The sequence below is a fragment of the Marmota marmota genome, unplaced genomic scaffold (genome assembly GCF_001458135.2).
Source record: "Marmota marmota marmota unplaced genomic scaffold, marMar, whole genome shotgun sequence".
Lineage (NCBI taxonomy): Eukaryota > Metazoa > Chordata > Mammalia > Rodentia > Sciuridae > Marmota > Marmota marmota.
This window is the reverse complement of record NW_026000168.1, coordinates 2719580-2734872: the sequence shown is the minus strand read 5'-3', so window position 1 is coordinate 2734872 and position 15293 is coordinate 2719580. Positions and strand designations below refer to the sequence as shown.

The following is a 15293-nucleotide window of genomic DNA, read 5'->3' as shown; positions in this document are numbered from 1 at the left end:
GTGGAAGGGGGCGCTGGGGGTTGCAGGAGCCCTGTCTGTCACAGTGGCCAGACCACCCTCTCTTCTTCCTGGGGTCCTCTGTGAGGAGCCGTCTCGTCTGGCTGGGGACATCCCATCTGGCTGGGGTCGTCGCGTGTGGCTGAGCCTGTTCCGACACTCAGGTTTATTCGCAGAATTCTGCTGTCGGTTTATCTGATTTGAAAACTGGAGTCCGGCACAGCCTCATGGTGGGAATGCTCTCAGATTCCTGTTTCCATGTTCAGCCCCGAGAAGCCCCTGCCCTGCACTTGGGTCTCACTGGGCGGGACCTGGTGGCCGAGGAGCAGGCCTGTAAAGAGGAGAGAAGAGAAGCAGGGTCTTCCTTCTGGCCACTGGGGCATTGAGTGGATTAGTGGAAGAGCTTCAGGGCAGCGTGACCTCCTGGACCCGGTGGTGGTGTGGGCAGTCGGTGCAGCTCGGCTCTGGGGCTGAGCTGCCTGTGGGGCCGGGAGGGCGCATCCCTCTGCCAGGCAGACCAGCGCGTGGGCGTGACGGATCTGAGAGGGAGGACCCTGTGCCTCTCGCCGTTGTTGAGAAGCATGTGCTCACGGACACGAGACCAAGGATGAGGACAAGGACAGACACGGGGCCATGAGCAGTGGGGGTCAGCCTGGTGCCGGTCTCTGGTCAGTGTTGGCTGGCTCTACGACAGTCCTCAGTGGTGGGAACAAAGAAGGTGGTGGTAGGGAGAGAGGCAGGACAACCCCTACTTCAGGGGAGCTATGAAGTGGGCCTTGGGTTGGGGTGGGGTGGGGTGGGGTGGACCGGAGGAGCGTGGCAGCTGTGGAGGATGGTGCCGCCCAGTCCATCCCCGCAGCCAGGACCCACTCGTGCCCTACCTGTGTTCATGGCCTACCTGTGAGCAGGTGGGCCACTTGTACCCGCTGCATTGCACGTCCTTGGCAGAAGTGTGTGGAGGTGCTTCCTGGGAGGGGCACCTTCCCTTGCAGATGGGCAGATAGAGGGCAGGGCGGGGACCCACGTGCTCCTGGTGTGAGCATAGATAGCTCTAATGACAAGTGAGGTCTTCACCTGCTGAGCCCCAGCCCTTCTAGACATAAATCCCGCCCCTGAGAGAATGGGAGGTTGCGCTCCACAGGGTTCATTCTAGAAGCATCTCCGGCATACGAGTGGTTCGCGGGACCTGGGAAAGACTTTCCCCTAGGCACTCATCTTCAAGAAGTTCAGCCGCTAAGGTTTTAAGTCTATGGAAAAGTTATCTCTGCCCCACCCATCAAATATCAGAAGTCACGGTTTAATTTCAAAAAATGGTTTCGTAATTAATAAATGTTTTTGAGAATAAGAACAACAGTGTGTTGGAAAATCAAAAGAAAATGAAAATTTGAAGAAGTCTCCCGTTGTTATATTCAGTTGGTTCTTAACACAGGCAGCCGAGTGTTTGTTGGGTTACAAAGTGTTTCCATCAGGTGGTGGGGAACAGCATTCTGCAGAAGCAGCCAGCTCCCTTTCCTGACATCACACGCAGACATTAGCTCCAAGTGGACAGTGGGCCTAAATGTGAGAGCTGAAGCTATACCCTGGGAAAAACGAGGACCCACTCCCAAGTCACCTGGGCTGGGCGATATTTTCTTAGATATAACAACAAAAGCACAAGGGCAAAGAAAAAACAGATAACTCGGACTTCGTTGTAATGAAAACCCGGTGCTTGCAAGCACACCGTGGAGACTGAGAGATGCAGTGACTCTTGGCAAAGTGTGGACTGACGCTAGATTTGAATCCAGAAAACATAGGTGTCAACATGTTTTGCAACTCGGCGATAAAGGGACAGCCCAGTTAAACGACAGGACAGACATTTGAACAGACATTTCTCTGAAGAAGCTAAAACAATGGCCAGTGAGCATATGAAGGTGGGTCAGTGCTGTTGACTGTCGGGGAAATGCCCCCTGGAGGAGGAGCCCTTCCCATCCACGAGGCTGGCTGGAGCCACATCGCCAGTGTGGACAAGGATGCGCAGGAGTGGGAACCCTGACCATAGCGCTGGGCCTATCTGAAAGGCAGACCTGTTGGAGCATGGCCTGTGTTCCCCTCGGATCACCACACAGGCCCGTATTCCAAATACAGACCCCAAAGAACTGAGCACAGGCCAGCCCGTAGCGCACTGTTCACAGGACAGGTCTCTGGAGATGGGAGGTAGAGTTGTGATTGGCAGGGGTGGATGTTTGGGGGAAAGGGGTGACTGCTGGAAGGTCCCAGATGTGTTTGGGAGAGTAATAAAAGTATTCTCAAATTAGGTTGTGACGATGGTCACACGACTCGAGGAACATACTCAAAACCATTGAAGGAGACCCTTCGGGTGTGTGGACTGTGTGGTGTATGAAGTACAATTCAGTGGGACTTAAAGGAGGAACAGAGGGTCCCGCAACTTTGAGCGATTGGAGAAGATTGACGTTCCGTGACTTGATTTGTCGGGTAACTGCTGTGGCCGGGAAGCACAGCTCCTGATTCTGGCATGGGCCTCAGTACTGGGCACAGTATGTCACCTTCTGCCACAGGTGAATGAGACGTGTCATGAGGAAGAAAATAGGCAAATTTGGGAAGAGTAGAAAACAAATTAGGGGAAGATTTGAAGGCAGGCCTGGGGTCATGGGACATTGCATGGGAGAGCTCAGGATGTGGCTTCAGGTGAAGGGACATTGGCATTCAAGTTGGCAGAAATGTCTCGGGCTACGGCCAGGTCTAGATTTTCTGTGTCCTTCAAAGGTTCCTCTTCCCTTGGGCACTCAGGGGGATCTATCTTATAGGACTTTGAGTGTTGCTAGAGACGTCTGTCCCCAGAAGTGAGAAGTTCTCCGGGTTGACGTAATGATTCTAGTTGGAAGATTTGGTTAGGGAGAAAACTTGGGGGGCAGCAATTGAGCCGACCAGGTGGAACCACCCTTGTTCTGGAAGATCTGTGAGGCCCAGGCCAGTGCTGGAGGGAGGGCTGTGGCCCGTGCTTCTGTGTGGAGAGTAAAGGGAGGTGTCCTCGAGGGTGACACTGTGCACCCACCGCATTGGTGGCATTGGCGTGCTGACGTGGAGTCCTGCCTCCTGGGCCCACCGGATCTTCTCATTGGAACACTGTCACTCTCCTTGTGTTACGATCACGTTGACTCCACAGATCAAGGATGATCAAGAAAACTCAAGTCAACTGCTTTTTCTTGAACACACTGTATCTATTTCATAAGGTCCAGATAGATAATAGGAAGTGTCTGGTATCTTCTGTAGCTTTGCATAATTCTGTTCTTTGTGTATGAAATTAAAAAAAAAAAATCAGCAAGCACTAATTGAGAATATGTTGGCACAGAAATTAAACAGAGCGATGTATTCGTTGTCTGTCTTCACGAATCTTCCTGACGTCCATCAAGCCTGTGCTCTGTGTGAGGTGCTGAGTCTGCGGAGATGGACAGTGATCTTTACATCTAGGAATATCCACCCTAGGAGTCACCTGGAAAAAAAATCACATTATTAAGTCATTGGCCCTTGATGTTTTAGAGTTCACCTGTGGGGCAGGCGTGACCAGATCCCTTCAGAGCCGAGCGGGCCTTCACGTGTGCTGGAGCCAGAGCACAGCTGACGACTCAGCCGAGGCTCCAGACCCGCCTCCCCTCAGTGCTGGAGTCGTCAGTGGCCACCGTGGCTCATCCTGTGCAAGGAATTCTGATTCATTTGAGTTAGAGACCTTGTTGTCCTCAGTTTCTATGTCTCTTCTTGTCCCTTCTGAGCCACGAGGCAGTAAGGACACCGAGGCTTGTTCCTCCTCCTAGAGGAGACATGAAAGCCCCCGTCCAGAGTGCTCTGTGGTCGCGTCCAGCCCCCCTGCAGCCTGGGAGGCTTCCCCAGCACCTCTGCACAGCCCTTGGCGGGCTGACGTCAGGTCCTGCCCGGCACGCAAGTTTTCTCCACTGTGCCCACACGGGTGTGTAAGGAGCTAACACTTACGTGCTTTCCTTTAAAGCACAAAATAGAAACTTGAGAAGGCACAAATCAGGACACGGTGAACAGTCCGCCTCCAGCCCCAGAGGCCACCACGTCTGGTATGGCCCCGTCTTTTCCAGGGATGCCCCTGAGGGCCCTGCCAGCCTCCTGTTTCCTCCCAAAGACCTGCTCCAGACGCCCTTCATCTCAGTCACAGGTATTTGAAAGACCTTGGTGACATTTACGTCTGTCTGAAAAGGAAGTGACAGCAGTGTGCGTGGTGTTTCCCTTTTTGCTGGTAATGGTCGGTTAGAAGAGAGGCAGAGTGGAAGCCAGATGTTGGCGCCGAGGCTTCACGGGGAGGTGAGGGCTGGGTGGGCAGGGGCACTGTCTTCACCAGCTGGGCACCGCATGGGCTTTGGAGAATACAGATGCGCCATCACAACGGCCGTCATGCACGAGGCCTCCTGAGTCAGTCAGTGGGGTCTCGCGTGGCAGGGGGCTGAGTTTCTTTCGCCTTTGGATGTCCCTGGCTGTCCTTGCATGGTCCTGGTGGGTTCTCCTCTGTCCTTTGAGGTCATGACACCAAGTGGAAGTAGACGGAAATTCCTAGAGGAGAGTAGTTTTTACTGGGGCCTTGGAGCCTTCAGACAAATAAATCCACCATCCATTTGTGCCTGGTTTTGCAAAAGAGAACCCAATGACTTTTTTTTTTTTATTAAAGCATTGCAACAACAAAGATTAAGTCAATCCTGTCTCAAAAAAATAAAAAAAGAATTATAAGGGCTGGAGATTTGCTCAGTGGTCAAGCACCCTGGCTTCCATCCCCAACACCAAAAATAAGTTGCCCCAAAAGCAGGACGTGCCCAGGGTATGTCCCAGGAATGCATTACCGCCCTTCCTGTCATTCTCAGCACACGTCCCACCTCGCCCAGGAGGTGCAACTGTGTAGCCCTTAGCCATCCTTAGCTGGTGACGGTCCCTGCGGTTCCCACTAGGCTCCTGGCTTCCGAGTTGAAGAATCCCACAAAGCACTGCTGTGGGGCTGCTGAGGACCATGGGTTCTGAATCGCAGCCCTCATTAATGGACGTTCGGCTCCCCCAGCGGGTCTCCTGGTGGAAGTGGTTGTGCGCTGGCATGGGTTGCCCGGTGCAGGTTGTTTCTAGTGTCACACTCAGATTGAAGGATCACGAGGGACCTGCACCGTCTGAGACAGGAGGATCGACTGCATAGTTTGAGCTCTCAGCTGAAGCTAAGGTGGTGGACTCTCACCCATCACTAAGAGCATTTTCCAAGACTGGTTAATAACATGGGAAGTTAGTAACAAAATTATGTCAGATGGAAAAGAATAATGTAATTCTCCATGCAAATGTGTATGGAAAGCATGTGTGTGTTATAGGGTAGTTTTTTTCTTTTTAGTCTTTTCCCAATTTTGCCCAATGAATATATTAGCTCTTATAAAAAGTATGAGAATACTTAAAAAATGTTAGTAAAGGGCTGGGGGTCTAGCTCCGTGGTAGAGTGCTTGCCTAGCATGCACGAGGCCCTGGGTTCAACCCCTAGTATGGTAAGAATAAATACATAAAGTCTTAGTATAAGTTGGTGAGGAAAATACTAAGGATTGGAGCTTTTCTTTTTATCTTAAACTATGATAGAAACACATTTTGTGTTTTTTTGTTTTGTTAATGATTTTCTTATAATATGTGAGAATTCTAGAACTGTTGACGTTTTCCTTCATTTCTAGTATTTTCAGTAACTGTTTTAAATTCAGCTTTATATCCTTTTCTATTCATGCACCAGCCTGGCACTGAGCATCAACAGGCGCTGCGGCTCTCTCTGGGGCTAGGGCAGCTCCACCCTCTTGACTGCTTCTCAAATACGCTTCCAGGGGCTCTGTCACACACTGCTACCTGAGTGCCCTGGTCCTGGGCTGTTCTCACAAGAGGGTCACCTTCCTGGACTTATACATGCCATTTTTCTGTTTAGTTTTGCTTCTGGTTCTATGCTTTCTAATTTAGGGCAAAAGAGTTCATCCTTCTTTCCAAATTATCTTCGATTTCCCAGAGAATCATTAAGAAGCCATAGAGGGACCTGGTCACCCTGGCTGAGGTGCCGACTGTGAATGCTCCTGGTTCTAAGGGCTCCCTGCACTCTCACTGGGAATTAATTGCCTCAGAAGTCAGGGACAAGTGGCAGTTGTGTACCCGAGCTCTGAGGATGTGGATCGATAACAGATATGAATACACATCCTGACGGTAACATAAAACACAGGCCGGAGTGTGTGTATGTGTGTGTGTGTGTGTGTGTGTGTGAGAGAGAGAGAGAGGGAGAGAGAGAGAGGGAGACAGAGAGGGAGAGAGAGGGAGATCGTAATTCTCAGTGCTTGAAGTTCAAAGTCAGGGGAGGCAGCCCAGGAGTTCCCGGCCGCCCTCCCCGTGGAGGGAGCGTGCTCTGGTGGGAAGGAGGCTCTCACTGTTAGTTTTACATTTCTGTTTGATGGAATCTCAGGTTATGGAAACGACTGTAAAAATAATTTGTCTGAAAGAAGTCTGGATGCAGAGACCTAGGAGAAAATATTGGAGTAGACGGTTCATCGTGGAGTGCGACAGACCCCCCTCCCCAAGCACCACATGGCTCCGATCAAAGCACCCCGTGACTTGGATCCGGTGGCCAAATCATTACGCATCGATTGGAGCCCCACTGGAGCCTTAACCCCTTCCTGCTCACCCTCGCCTGGGTCGGGAACGGCAGCAGTGTGGTCTTCCTGGAGCGGCCAGGTTATTTTCTAAAACCTGATCGTGTATTTGGATGGATTGTTCTTGCTAAATTCTTTTACTTTTATTATTGTGAATTATTAACTTGTATTTTACTTTGTTGAATAAGATTATGTGTGAAAAAATATGTGAAAGCAGTTTCAGGAGAAGAAAGGAAGAAAACTGTCCTATTGTGGGTTGGAGACAGAATCACGGGGCTGGAGAGCTGCAGCTTGTGGAGAAGCCTCCGCCCCCAGGGAGGGCTTCGCCTTCCACCAGGGGCCTGTGGTACACTGCCACGCACCACCCTATGGGTGCCTGGTGTGTCTGTGATCGTGTCTAAAGGGGTATGGAGTGTGTTGTTCCAACCCTTGTAGCTTCCGTGTTGCTTTCAAAAACCAAGGTGGAATCAGTAAATTCCAGGGGAAAAGAGGGAGGCCCGTCACATCCGCCCAGGGTGTGGGTTTCTGGTCCTTGATGTCCTCTCCTGCAGGACATTCCTCGCAGCACAGTCACACCTGTCCTTGTGCTTCCCTTTCAGCCTGTCCCACGAAGAGCATCCCCACAGCCATCCTCTGTACGGACACGGCGTGTGCAAGTGGCCGGGCTGCGAGGCCGTGTGTGAAGACTTCCCGTCGTTTCTGAAGTAAGAGAGGTCCTTTTCTGTGCTGGGCTTTCTGTGGCCGTCACTGCCCATGCTCGCGCTTTGGCTTATCGCGGGTTTGCTGACCTGGGGCTCCACGCCACCGTTCAAGAGTGGTCCCTAAGCTCATGTGCCCCGCATACGGTCCCAGGAGCAGTGACAGAATCCAACCGCGGGTGGATGAAATCGATGGAGATGTGGCAAGGGCAGCGAGACACTTGCTAAGAGCCTGACTTTAGCCATTTCTCAGAGTGTCAGTGATTTTTTTGTTGTTGTTGTTTGTTAATTCGCGATGTTTTAGTTTCCACTTTTTATTTAAGTTGCATGTGCTGGTCACATCTGGCATACACGCTAGCTTGACGACAAAGCTGGTGTCTGTGCTGGTCCACTGTACCCGGGCGACTGGGCCCTTCTTTGCTATAAGGCAGAGGACTTTGTAAGGTCGGGAGTGCTGCTGACCTGCTCCTTACCTTTAAACCATGTTACTGTTGACCATTGTTCACCTCCTGGGGCTCGCAGGGAGGATGCCCAAAGACCCCCTTCTGCAGCTCACTCCCACGAGCTCCATCAGATCTGTTGGGAAGCGGTGGGTGCGTCTTGGCCCAGCGGGAGGCTGCTCTCTGCACTTGGGTGCCTCTCCAAGGTCCTTCCATGTTGGTCTAAGCCACAGGCCTGCCCTGCTTGTTGACCTCACAGAACAACACCACTGACCTGCAGGCTGAAGGCCGTGTGGGTGCAGTGTCCATCGTGTGGCGATATCCTAGTGTGCACAAGGACACTTGTGCCTCTGTCACAGGCAGAGGCACCTGTGCTGCTCCCCCCTCTGTGGGTGCACGGCAGCTTACAGACATAGAGGGGGTTTGGGGCGCCATCCTTTCTCTGACGCGTTTCTCCTGCATGTGGGCCCCAAGAAAACAGGCGGGCCCATTGGTGTGGCCTTTACAGGGTGACGACAGTCTCCCTGTCTATCTCTTCGGACCTGGGTACAAATCTGCAATAAAGCCCCCTCAGAGGCACACTCAGTGCCACTGGGAGCCATTTTGGTGAAGGCAGTCTTTTGACTAATGCATAGAAGCCTGTGAGTCGTCTTCATAGCCTCCCAGCTGGACTCCTCCACGTCAAGAGCATCATGTGGTTATTGAAAACTTAAGTGCTAAAATTACTTTTAGAGAGTTGTGCACATGTCTATAAAGCACAAATTTTCAAAAACTATAAATAAATAGAAGGAGAACTACTAGAGTAGGGAAGGGGAGAGGGGAAGGAGAGGGCAAAGGGTGAGGACTGAGTTGGATCAGATGATACTCTGTGCTGTGTAATGGTGTCCAAATGGACCCAGCCTATGCATGACCATAGGCAATAATAACCAATATTTTTACTGGGGAAAAAGAGAACAAAATGGCCGTTAAATATCGAGAGCTGTGATGCTCTGTTTAAACCAGTCACTGTCATTCAGATTGGGGATACTCTGCTCTGTTTCTGGTATAAATCAATCATTATGAGATCTTTGTTTTGCTATCTCCCGATCATTTGCCTAATTATATTTATCTAAGGAGAGGAAAGAACTGGGCAGAAGAGCCTTCCGAGTTCTAAGTCCTTCCTCTGCACTGACCCCAGGTGAACATCTCCCTGATGCCCCTTATGACTGACTATTGCAAAGTCCCTAGAGCTGAAGGATCGCTGCGTGACCTGGATCCACCATAGAGCTGGAAGGGGATGCCAGGCTCCAGGGTCACTGGTTGGAGACATTTAGCCCTGGCAATGCCCAGATGCTCCACTGCGCAAGCTGACAGTTAAGATATCTAGGTGCAGATACTCGTGAGATGCCTATCTGTAGATGGGAGGTATGTGTCTGTGGATGTATAAGATAAGATGATAGCTAGATTCAGATGTGGGGAGAGACCACAGAGGGAGGGAGGGGACAGCAATTCAGACCTGCTCTAGTACTAAAGGGAAGCTTCTCAGGGTAACTGGAACAGGGCCTGCACTTGATTGCTGTGAGCGAAAGTCCCTGTTGCCTCTGGGGACGTTGGGGGTCTCCGTCTTGCCTTGGAGACCACCTGTCAATCACGCATCCTGGTCTCGCACGGCAGGTTCTCAGGCCTGTTGGCTCAGTGTGGCTGCAGTGCCCACTGTCAGCTGGCCACGGCTGCGTCCTGGTGCTTATTTGTTGACTTGTGTTTTCCAGAACAGACTGGTTTGCAGGTCGTACAGACCTAGCGTGAATTGTCTTAAGGAGAACCAGGCCTACAAGTTGGGGATGATAACTGGCTCCTGTAAGCGAGGGAGTCCAGTAGTGCTGCTCGCTTCAGGAGCGGCTGGATCCAGATGCTTCAGAGGGCTGTTAGAGTATTGGTTTTTCTATTTGCTCTGTGTTCCCTTCACTCTTGGACCCTTTCCAAGTGGAGCTGAAGAACACAGGCTGCCACTGGTCCAGAACGAGTCAATCGAGGTGTGGTACCCAGGCTTGCGCCTCCAGAGCAGAGGGAGCAGCTCACCCTAGGGAGCCCGCAGGGGACTAGGGACCAGAGACCCTGCTCCAGAAAGCTAAGACCAGTGTGGCACCCTGGGAAGGGCAGAGCTGCTGCGAGCAGGCAGAGGCCTGTAGCAGGCACCGTGTTCTCGGTGCCTTCCTTAGTTGCACATGGCTGGTCTCGGCCCCTCCAGAGCATGGTTTGAATGCCCTGAGATTCAGAGCCTCCAGACTCAGGCTCTTGCTCAGTGCCAGGGAGAGTGCGTGCCTTGCAGATGCGCCTCTCCTGCAGCTGTGCCTGGCCTTGTAGTGAGACCAGCTTTCTCTTCCCCTGCAAAGGGCTACAGGGTGGGGCCAGATCCCGTGGCTCAAGTAGAAACCATGTGGCTTCTGTGAGGGGCGACGTCTGGGCCCGATACCATTGAGTGGCGGTGGAAGCCTGCCTGCAGGGATGCCGGGTGGCCGATTGCGGAAGGGTCTCCACGGGTCTCCCCTCCTTGGGTTTGCCTTTTCCCCTCCCAGCAGTGAGCTCTGAGGCCTGGGCAGCTTGACGCAGGCAGTGCTCAGACTCTCCGGGCGTTCTCAACGGAGCGCCTGCTGCTCTCACCTCCACGCTGCCTAGATGCCCCTGCCCCCCCCCCCGTTTTACATCCTCTAGCATTACTTTGTGGTTCACTGACACTGCACCACAGGGACAGTGCCAAGCCCTTCACAAATGTCAACTCATTCGGTCCTCGTAGTAGCCCTTACCGTGGTCAGACAGCAGCGGTCTTCCCAGTGTGCAGGCTAAGGACACCAAGGCACAGAGGAGTTAGGTGGTTTCTGTAAGGTCACACAGCCAGGGAGAGGCGGAGGCAAGATCTCCACACAGCAGCGTAGCTGGGGTATGGACCCTGCTTTATATGTTTTATGGATTTTAACATTGGCCTTCTCCTGAAAGCAGTGGGTGTAGAGACACGCAGTGAAGTAGCAAGCCACGCGCTCCTCGCAGAGTGTGGGACAGCGGCCTGAGCCTCGGCCTCCATGCGTGCAACAGGCCATGGCAGGACGGCCTCTTGGGGCTGCTGGAACTGAGGGGCATGTTGCGTGGAGTGTCTGGCCTGCCCCGTCAGCTCTAAGATCGTCAGCTCTCCTTACCTACCCAGGTGTGTTTTAAAGGAGGCATGATTTTAAATACCCACATGTTTCTGGCCTTATATTTAGAGAGGGTTTGTGGCCCAGCAGAGTACCATTGTGTCACGAGATCAGAAGAGACCTTTTCTCTGAGTGTGCTGGACATTGAACTCATGGGCTCTTGACCGCTGAGCTCTACCCCAGTCCTTCAGCTATATTCCCAGTATTAAAAAAAAAATAAATAAATTTTGAGATAATGTCTCACTAAGTTGCTGAGGCTGGCCTCCAACTTGAGCTTCTCTTGCCTCAGCCTCCCAAGTGGCCAGGATTGCGGGCCTGCATCACTGTGTGTCTGGCTAGAAGAGGCGTTTCTTTTTTAGTACAATTTGTGAATGGTCCCACACAGCCATGTCCCTCAGGGCCAGGGATGGCACGTGTTTTCCCAGGAGGAAGCGGATAGCCAGTGTCCTCAGGCTCCGAAGGTGGCAACTCCTCTGTTCATCCACTGTCCTCTGCTCCCTCGGGGTCCACAGAGGCCATGTGAGGAGGGAGCCTGGCTGTGCCCCTCGGTCGGTATGCTCACGTCTGACTTAGGGCCACATTTTGGTGTCCCCTGTCCTTCTGGTGGGGAGTGGTTTCACGCCCCCTGGACGCTGCTTTCCAGGTCATGCTTGTTTGGATTCCAGTCCTTGGGTTCACCCCAAGCAGAGGAGCCCCATAAGTCAGGCCCTGCCACCTCCCCACCAGCCCAGTGCGTCAGGGTCTCGGGTGCCTGGTTTGCTGGTGGAGGGACAGACTTCTGCAGCTCCCGCCGTGGGGCTCAGAGCCCCTGTTCAGGAAGCTCCAGGCAGCTGTCCAGTGTGGCTGGTGGCAGAGAGCCACCAGCCTCCAGGGCAGACCTGAGGAGGGACTGTCCTGCCTGCTGGTGAACAGAGACAGAGACTCCCCTCCCTGCGATCAGCTGCAGTGCCTGTTCCCAAGGTGAGTGGTGCCACAGACCCCTGATCTCAGAGATGCCACAAAGAGCCATGCTGTCACCCTGCCTGGAGGCAGCAGGGTGGCTTTATCAGCGTCAGCAGACACCAGTCCCTGTTTCTTCTCAAAACAAGTTTCAGTTTTCGCGTTGGGCCTCCTCCTCCTCCTCCTGTGCGTTGCTCATGTGGCTGCTGTTTGTTAGCCTGACTGAGAGCAGCAGGTGCTCAGCTAACCCTCATGAAATCCCAAGCCCTGCGTTGCTCAGGCTCCTTGGACAACACAAAACAAAAACAAGCCCCCCGCCCCCGCCGGCTGCACGGAGGTGACAGAGGTGACACTCCTGGCTCCTGGTTCATGACATCCTCCCACTGGCCTCGGTGCTGATTCCTCATTTTCTTCCCTTTCAGTCTCTACCTGGATTCACGATTCTGCCCTTTTCTTAAAGGAAAAAAGAATTTGAGAGGCTCAGGCTCCCAGATGCTTTGGCAAGGTGGGGGGTGGGCCCCTGGCAGGGGCACCTTTCCCTGTGTCTGACTTAGAAGGTGAGATCAGGAAGTCAGAGCAGGCCACGCCAAGTGAGGCCAGGTGTTCTGTGCAGGGTGACTGCTGCCCGCCTGCCCACCCTCCAGCTGTGCCCTTCCCTTCTCTGCTCCCCGCTCTGCTGTGGAACCCAGGGCCAGAGCCTGCGGGCAGGGCTCCCCGTCAGAGCTGGGCTCCCAGACTCCCGGAAAAGTTTTCCTTGTGTGATAGGAGTAGAATTCCTATCCTTGCTCAGTATTCTGTTTGAACGTTTTTCTTTTTCTTTTGACTATTTTTCATGGAGAAAAGCCCCACGCCAAAACCAAACAGAAATTCCTTTGCATATTAGTCAGATGTATATAATTTATGAAAGCCAAAATAAATTCAGTGCGAGCTCAGATAGAAGACCTGCAGCAAAATGTTGAGAGAAAATGCCCAGAGACGGAACTCAGCCCCTCTGCAGGTCGAGGCCACAGACGGGGGAGACGTTTTCTTGGTCCTTGCCTTTTTAAAATTTCTCCTCTGTGAATTTTACTTTTCAAAACTGTGAAGAGCTCTATGGGAAAGGAACCGGGGAGTGCTCTGTTTTCACAAGTGTTTTTATCGTGGTAACATCTTGTTTACTTTACTTCCCTGCCTAAAACTACTTGGAGCATGTTAAGAAAACATTTCAAGAAAGCCCTACAAAGAGGCCTTTGTGGAGTGGCCACGCCAGGCTGCAGGGATCACAAAGGTGTTAACTTCCCGCCCCTTAAGCACTTCCACATGAAATTCCAGCAACTGTGTTTGTGGTTTTGGAAAAACAAAGTGTATGTTAAAGAAACCAGGTATACGCTAATATATGCCTAGCCGAAGGAGCCCAGATATCATAAATTGTTTCAAACCCTTCCTGGCCCTGGGCTCCCCCGCCCTGTTGGGGTGCAGGAGCCCTGGGCTGGGCGGTGGGTGTATGCAAATCCAGGGCCAGCCTCAGAGTCTACATCTCAAGATGATGGGGACAGATTTTCCCCCGTCCGGTCTGAGGTGAGAATGGCAAAATGTACTTTTGGACTTTTTTTTTTTAATGAAATGGACTTTTTCTACTCATCTTGCATTTTTCAGTTGTCTTAGAAAAATACAAATTGGGTGTTACCAAGAAAAACATGTTTTCCCCTGGAAAGGTTGCTTCTTGAACCTTGTTGACTGTGCTCAGGAGTTCAAGACCTGCCCCGTACTTGAAGAGGCCCATGTGGCCCAGACCCCACAGTGCCCTCTAGTGATGTGTGCAATCTTAGATGGAGAGGGAGAGGGCCCAGGGCCTGCCAGAGGGAGCAGGCCCGCCACCGCGTGCTCTAAGAGACGCAGATAACGTTGGAACACATTTTTTTTTTTCAACAAACAAGATTTTAGTTAGAAATGCAAATGGAATTTAAATTTTTCTTATAATCTCTAAAGCATTAGAAATATTTTTGAACGTCTGCTTACACACTTCTGCATATAGCTGCCAACGTGTCCTCGGCACACGAACATCCCGGTAGGTAGGTTGTTGTGGGCTATTATATTTTTAGAGGCATCAGTTAGCTTAGGTGTTTCACGTGATCATTTCCGGTGTGTAATTAGAAGGCATTACTTAAAAGACAGGGATCATCTTTGCTCTGTACTTTTTATTGACACTGTCTACCATATTACGGGCATGTCTAAATGGTAAAATTTATTATTAGCAATAGTGTCACAAAAGTCTGAGACAGCGATTTTCCTTTCAATAAAAGTAGTTAAAAACCTTTTAGAAAATCCATAATTTTGATTGCTGGTACTTCATAAATGTATAACTGGTACTTTTTAGCTGTCTCTTTAGGGAAAAATGAGTTTTATCACCTGCGGTACCTGGGTTAATGAAATTGTGTGTTGGAATTTAGCCAGGACGAAAGATGAGATCATTCTGAGACACTAATGTTGGCAACAGGTCTCATAAAAAAGCTCTGACTCTTGAGTGAAGTATCATTCGATTTTTTTATTATTATTATTTTATTTAAATTGAGAGGTTACGCTAGATGTCATTTTCAAAGTTTCTGAACTAGTGAGATTCTCACTTGGCGGGGTGTTCTACACCCAGTGACCTGCAGACCTGCGCAGAGCCAAGAGAAACGGAGCAGCGTCCATCAGTGCCTAGCAGAAGAATTTCCTCACCTCGGGTTTCGGCTCCAGTTCCTGTTCGGCCCTGTACAAATCACGACTCTCAGCTCAAATTTGAAATAATGCTGCTTTCCCCGGTTCCTCCTGTGTTTGATTGTTTGTGGATATTAGCTGTCCAGGAAATCCCATACCTACAGATATAAATCCAGAATGATCTTGTTTTTCCGCAGCCAGCCCAGGATGTATGAGACAGCTCTGATGATTTGTTAATTTTTGCGACCTGTATTTATTTTATGTGTGCTGTGTACTCAGAGGCTGGAATCAGCTGTGGAAATGGCCTGGGCTTCTCACCCCCGGAAGGCAGGCCCTCTGCTTTCCCTGCTCTGCTGTGGACTGTCTGCCTGTGTTTTGGGAAGGGCTGTGAGTGTCCTGGGATCTGCTGCTCCTGCGCCTCTTCCGTAAGGTGACACACAGAAGTGCATTGTGCCTGTGGGCCTGAGCTCAGCCCCTTCGAGGCGGGTCTCGGGAGAGGGGCGAACGGGGCCGCATTCTGTCCAGATGTTTCCGATCTGCAGCGTCTCTTTACTGTGTCATTCCACTTCCACCTTAACGGTGACACACATTTCCCCCAGTCGTGTATTAATCCTCGGGTTTAATATGAGTTTAGGTGGAATTCTGCCTCTTCCAGATAAGGAAATTTTATTATGGTCTTGGAGAGGAATAAAAATCAGCGGAGGTTGGCATTACTCC

The 15293-nt window shown here is 51.4% G+C and overlaps 1 protein-coding gene across 9 annotated transcripts in view; it reads left to right on the top strand.

Annotated features, from left to right (window-relative positions):
• The window catches only part of Foxp1 (forkhead box P1), a 616519-nt gene that overhangs the window by 562332 nt on the left and 38894 nt on the right, over positions 1-15293 (top strand). For all 9 annotated transcript variants that reach the window (XM_015494919.2, XM_048787006.1, XM_048787007.1 and 6 more), the window contains one exon: positions 7253-7357. In XM_015494919.2, the coding sequence (XP_015350405.1) occupies positions 7253-7357 (105 nt within the window). The remainder of the gene's footprint in view (positions 1-7252; positions 7358-15293) is intronic.